General features: G+C 35.9%; 1 protein-coding gene across 1 annotated transcript; it reads right to left on the bottom strand.

Annotated features, from left to right (window-relative positions):
• Positions 1 to 1,020: 1,020 nt before the first annotated feature.
• Positions 1,021 to 1,929, bottom strand: LOC112516179. Its single transcript, XM_025123200.1, has 2 exons — positions 1,734 to 1,929; positions 1,021 to 1,574 (listed from the first exon to the last, which is right to left on the bottom strand). Exons 1-2 carry the CDS (start codon positions 1,927 to 1,929, stop codon positions 1,021 to 1,023), a joined length of 750 nt encoding a protein of 249 aa, XP_024978968.1.
• Positions 1,930 to 6,045: the final 4,116 nt, after the last annotated feature.

Below are 6,045 nucleotides of genomic sequence, written 5' to 3'. Positions count from 1 at the left end.
ATTTGGAAAGTTTGGATCCATAAGAAATATTTGAAAGGAAGTAGCAAGATAACAAGAGGATTGAAATAGAGAGAAAAGTTGGTGTGATGAAAATACATCAATATTGGTCTCTATTTGTAGGGAATTGAAAACCATGAATTTTGGTATATTTTTTTTAATTTTAATTATTTTATAAAAGTCTGATTTTTAATTAGATAAATCTTATCCTAATAAAATCTATAAAACCAATCATATAGTGACAAGTGTCACCTATATATTTTAAAATTATCAACAATCTCATCTCATGGAGTGATGAGATCGTTCGACAGAGATATACCAAATTATTTTTTTATTTATTTTTAATATTAAATATTCTTGTCTTATTCACAATCTGAACCAGAAGATCATGAATGTGGATGGTCTAACAACAAACCAAATCAATTCAATTTTTATTAAAAACTAATTTTTTTATATGTTTCATTTATCTATGGAGTGTTTGGGATTGCTTATTTGAAATAACTTATATTTTTATACAAAAGTCTTTATCAACCTATTATAAGTTAGAATAATTTAATTTATTTAAAAGCTCCTTATTACGAGTTTGACACCAGTATAAACTGTTTATCCAAATACTCAAAAGTGCTTATTACTAGTACCACACCAGAATAAGTCAATAAGTTGTTTCAATAAGTTGTTTTTATAAACAATCCCAAACACCCCCCTAATCTTCAACTCCAATCAAATCTAAATTTTTTATACTTTATTCACAATCCAACCCAATCTCAAAAATTATTTTATAAAAATTATATATATATATATATAATATGTATATATATATATATATCTTTTAATTTTAAATAAAAAATAAATAAAAATAATTTCATATTTTAAAACATAATTATAAATATAAAAAACTTACAATTGAAAATAAATAAAAGGAAACTACAGAAAGAAGAGCAAAATTACATATCTAAAAAAGTAAATAACATAGTTAATTATTAGAGCCGAATTTTTGCCATATATGTTCAATCAAATCATTTTTTAGAGCGTTATGAGCTTCCCTATTGCGAAGTTGTTCCCTATTAGCCATATAACTTGATAGGCTTGCAATCTTTCAACGGAGAATCTAGGCAGCTGACTATCATCTTCTACAGAGCTTCTTTGTTGTCGATTTATGGGTATGTCTTTAAGAAATTTAATAGGATCATAAAAATGGAGGTATGTATCTTGTTCGTCTTCAACTATCATATTGTGCATGATGATACAAGCAATCATAATTTGTCCTATATTATGTTTGTCCCAAACAAGACATTGGTGTCGAAGAAATGCGAAACAAGCTTGTAGAACTCCAAATGCTCGTTCAACATCTTTTCTGACAGACTCTTGATGTTCAACAAATAACTTATGCTTTTGGATTTGGGGAGACATAATTGACTTGACAAATGCAGTCCACGCAAGATATATCCCATCAATGAGATAATATGCCCTATCATTTTCGCGACCATTCACGACATAGGTAACTTTTGGTGCTCGACCTGCCAATAAATCATCAAAAATTAGAGATCGGTGAAGTACGTTAATATCATTTAGCGAACCTGGTGTTCCAAAGAAAGCATGTCATATCCATAAATCAAATGATGCGACGACTTCCAAAATGATTGTTGGTTTTCCAGTTCTTCCAGCATATTGTCCAACCCATGCGCTCATACAATTTTTTCATTGCCAATGCATAGAGTCAATAATACCTATCATACCCGGGAATCCACGTTGATCCCCAATATAGAGTAGTCTTGCTAAATCATCTTTGGTAGGCTTTCTGAGGTACTCGTCACCAAAACAGGATATGACACCATTTACAAAGTTGATGAGAGCTTCCTTTGTTGTGGATCCACTCATTCTAAAATATTTGTCAACTGCATAAACCGATGTCCCATATGCCAACACCCTCATAGATCCACTACATTTTTGCAATGGTGAAAGACTTTGTCTACCTGTGGCATCAGGTCTTCGTTGAAAATATATGTCATTAGCGGTAACAACATCCACTATACGATGGAATAAAGGTCTTGTTGGTCCCAACCGGATCTACAAGAGTTTAGAAGCGAACAATTTGTAGAATAGGAGGGGATGAATACAAACACATAAACTTTCACTTTTAAAAATATATATTGATATAGAAGGATCAATACAGATTTTTTACAGATTGTTTGCGAAAATAGAAAAGGTAAAGAGAAAACAATCTAGAATTACACACATATACACTTAGAAAATATAAAAAATTGTCGAATAAGATAAAGACATAAATGTGTTATTCTTAGGTAAAAACCTTAAAATTTGAGAGAAATTCTAACTTGCTTGAAGATAAGCATATTTATGTGTTCTATTATATTAGTGTTGGTGGTGCATGAGTGAGGAGAGCACTTAGCTATTTATACCCATTGCATTAAATGCAATTCAGAATGGTTAGAATACGCATCAAGCTTTTAGAGAAAAACTTGTCCTTTGCAACAGTGAATAATACTATTGTCTATTCATGAGCATACATCGTTTCATGGAGTTGGTGGGCACTAGAGTCGACTAGTTGGCTCCGTGCAGTACTATACTCTTGAGAGGGTATGGGTTTATCCTTTGTGTGTGGAAGGAAAAGACAAAAACATTTGTGCATGGAAAGCTTCATTTAATCAATGAATGCTGGAATAACGTTGGAGGTCTTTTTAGCATTCACTAAGGCTTGTGCAGATTTCACACGTATGTTGACCAGGTTGTAATAACTGAATGCCACTTTAGATCATGAATGCACCAATCACTATTCTTCAGTTTCAATCTTCGGCATTCACTGAAGGTTCTTGGGTGTGAGTTTTGTCTTCTTGAAGTATCGTTGTTGTTGTAGGATTACAATACATGTTTCAACGATCATTGAATAGACTCAGTGATGATCGTTGGAACTGAAAAGGCAGAAACATAATACTTCGAAAGGTAAAAGTGATTATCATCAAATCAATGAGAGAGAGAATCAACAATCTCCTCCTATTTGATGATGACAAAGCAACATAAAGAAAATTGGCTTAAGATTTAATAGTAAGGAAAAGTTACACATAAAGTACATGTCCATTTTAACTATTTTGGGATATTTTTCACTGATACCGTTTTTACTATATAAGTTTTCTTAAGTTACAAGTTTAAGAAAAAGTATAAGAAAGGAAACTAAAACTGAAAGCATGTTTACTGACTGAAGATTGTCAGTGACTGTAAAAGCATACTAGAACTCATAGACATGTGTCCCTATTACTCTTTTCAGCGATCTTTTTAAGTGATACTGATGAAATACTTATATTAATCAAAAGGAGAATTACAAGTGTTATAATCAATATATTATAGACTTATTACATATAAGTTGTACACTGAAAGAAAAGACAGAAAAATAAGATTTACAATGAAAGATAAGATTTACAAGACAGAAAATTCTAACTAATCTAAGTCGCTGAAGTCGATGTAACCAGGTACTTCTTCTTCGAGAATCTTTCGATGTAGAAATTCTTTTCTGATCTTGCGGTCTATCATCTCACCAAAAATGTCATTGTCCAACCAATATTTTAGAAAATCAAAATGTTCTATAGGACAGAGAAGGAGCTCAGGCACTCTTTGAAAGCTGTGTTCGCCTTCATAGTCAAGGAATATGAATCCAAACTCAGGCTTTAGATGCATAGTGTTGGGTATGTAAGGACCCTTCGCTGGCAAAGAGAGGTTCAACATAGAGATGTCTGGCTTCTTCGAATCCTTCAGGACTTCCTTCAGGCAGAACTTTGTTTCATGTTCAGACCTCAGAGTTGGTCTATCATTAGGATCTGAAGGTTTTCTTCTTCCACCTTCTTCAATATCGGATTTGTAGGTACAACAACAAATTTTGACATCTTCTTGATCAGCTCGCTGAGGATGTCTTCAATTATTGGCTTGTGCCTTGACTTTGAGCGCTGAATGGCTTAGCGGATTTCTAGCCATTCACTGTAGCTGTATTGACCAAGGTAGGAAGGATACTCAGTAACAACTTCAAGGTTGTCTTTAGAGATGAGCAGTCCACCATCTTTCATTCATCCATTGATTGTGATGCTTGAGATGTGATGAGGACTTATTCTCTTATTTAAACGATCTTCGCTCCATTTTTTTGTCTCGGTCATTTAGCTTCATTGCTTTTTGACGTTCAGCTTTTGCAATTAAAAGCAATTTAGCTTGGGCCTTGACAACGTTCACCATCTTTTTAGACATTTTCTTTGGAAGAACTTGAGTAGCAAGAGATTTGGCCAACTTGAGGCTGTCCTCAGTCTGTTGTCGTTGAATTCAGAGTTATTCCTCAGCCTTGAGTGCTTCGAGTCTTTTAGCTTCAGTAAGAAATTCAAACTCACCACAACTAGAGATACGAAGAGGAATTTTTTACTCTAGTTTGGTCAAGTGGCTCCTTAAGCTGAGTCATCTGATTGTTGCTAGGGACACTAGAAGTTGGGTTTTCATGTACCCATTCCTCTAGACGACCACAAGTAGTAGAAGGGATAGAAGAAGAGAGTTGAAATAAGGAAGTGATGATTGCAAACCTGGAGGGTTCAGTATATTTTTGAGGAACAACATGTTTGAAGAGAACTTTCAGATTTCCTTCTTCAAAAACACCTTTTTCTTTGGATGAGGTGTTCCGGTTCTTTGTGGAAGTCTCTTTCTCATTTTCTTTCTCTTTCTCCCCTTAGGATGATGAATCCCTGCGAGAGACTCCTTTCAGAGCGTATTGAATGGTGAAGTTGTCGTCATCGTCGTCTTCATCATCATCATTATCGAGATCTTTTCCATCGTCAATAAGGGATGGAGAGTCATCGTCATCTTCATCATCATCATCTTCACCTTCATCTTCCTCATCACCAGCATTAGTTGCAGGGGTGATAGGAAGGTATCGTCTTAAGCTTCAGCATCAGCTCTGACGGTATCATCAACAACCTCAGCTTCATGGGAAGTGATGGCATCATCAAAAACCTCAGCTTTATTAGTTTCAACTCTTTGAGCACTAGCTTCAGCTGGTGTTATAGGGACAGTAGCAGCAGCAACAACAACCAAGTCTTCCTCCCCCTCTTTGTCATCAGCATGACGAGAGAAGATATTACCAAGACTTAGGGATATAATGTCCATTCACTGTTCAAGCATGGTCATAGATCGATCTTGAAGAAGACCGACTTCGAGAGCCTGATCCAGCGATAGACGATCCATAGCTGTGAAGGAGGGTGTAAGAACTGGCACTAGACGTTGGAGAAGATCGAGTATCTGTTGCAACATCTCACCATGCTTGGTAAGTTGAGCATTCGCTTCATCAGATTTGCTGTTGAAAGCATAGATAGCCTCAGCGTTGGTGCGTACATTGACTTGCACCACAAAAAGTCATTTCTTCACGGCATTGACGTCAGCTTTGACAACTAAGAGGTCAGAGGAAAGATCATCCCTGAGAGGCATATCTTTATGAACTTGGTCCATTTTGATTAAAGACAGTTTCTACTGGCAGGATCATCAGCCATGTTGTAATGTTCTTCCATGGCTGGTGTTCCTTCATTGCAAGGACTTTAAAAAGAAGATGGTTGAGAATAAGATAGCTTGGGGTTAGAAAAAATAAAGGGGTTGGTTGGAAGATTACCTGAGGGGTCATTAGCACCATCTGAAGGATTGATGTTGGTTCTCTCCAGGTTGCCTTCGAGAGGATATGCTTCCATTAACTGAGGTGTTTCGAGATGATCAACCTCAGGTCCTGTGGTGATTGTTTCATCATCAGCAAGGACAATCACTGATGAATCACTAGCATGTGTCGAGACCAAAGAAAGAGGAGAGGAAAAGATGGCTGAGAGTGGTGGAAGTAGGTGTTCAGCAGTGGCTATGATGGTATTCACACCTTCAGTGATTTGGGTCACTGAGGTGGTTGAGATAGGAGCCATATGTACGATAGTGACTGAAGAAATCACTGAAGAGCTTGGAGGAGATAAAGCTGAAGTTGCCTCGGGGGTAAGGCTGGTTTCAATGATTGGAACCTTTTGAGAGGTAACA

Source organism: Cynara cardunculus (genome assembly GCF_001531365.2).
Source record: "Cynara cardunculus var. scolymus isolate 2C chromosome LG 8, CcrdV1, whole genome shotgun sequence".
Taxonomy (NCBI): Eukaryota; Viridiplantae; Streptophyta; class Magnoliopsida; order Asterales; family Asteraceae; genus Cynara; species Cynara cardunculus.
This window is presented reverse-complemented; position numbering and strand designations above follow the sequence as displayed.

Excerpts from the sequence above, each read along its gene's own strand:
- LOC112516179 (XM_025123200.1), bottom strand. The coding sequence starts at position 1,929 with ATGAGGGTGTTGGCATATGGGACATCGGTTTATGCAGTTGACAAATAT. Across the intron at positions 1,575-1,733 it reads GGATCAACGTGGATTCCCGG|GTTCGCTAAATGATATTAAC; the intron begins GTATGATAGGTA and ends TTGGAACACCAG.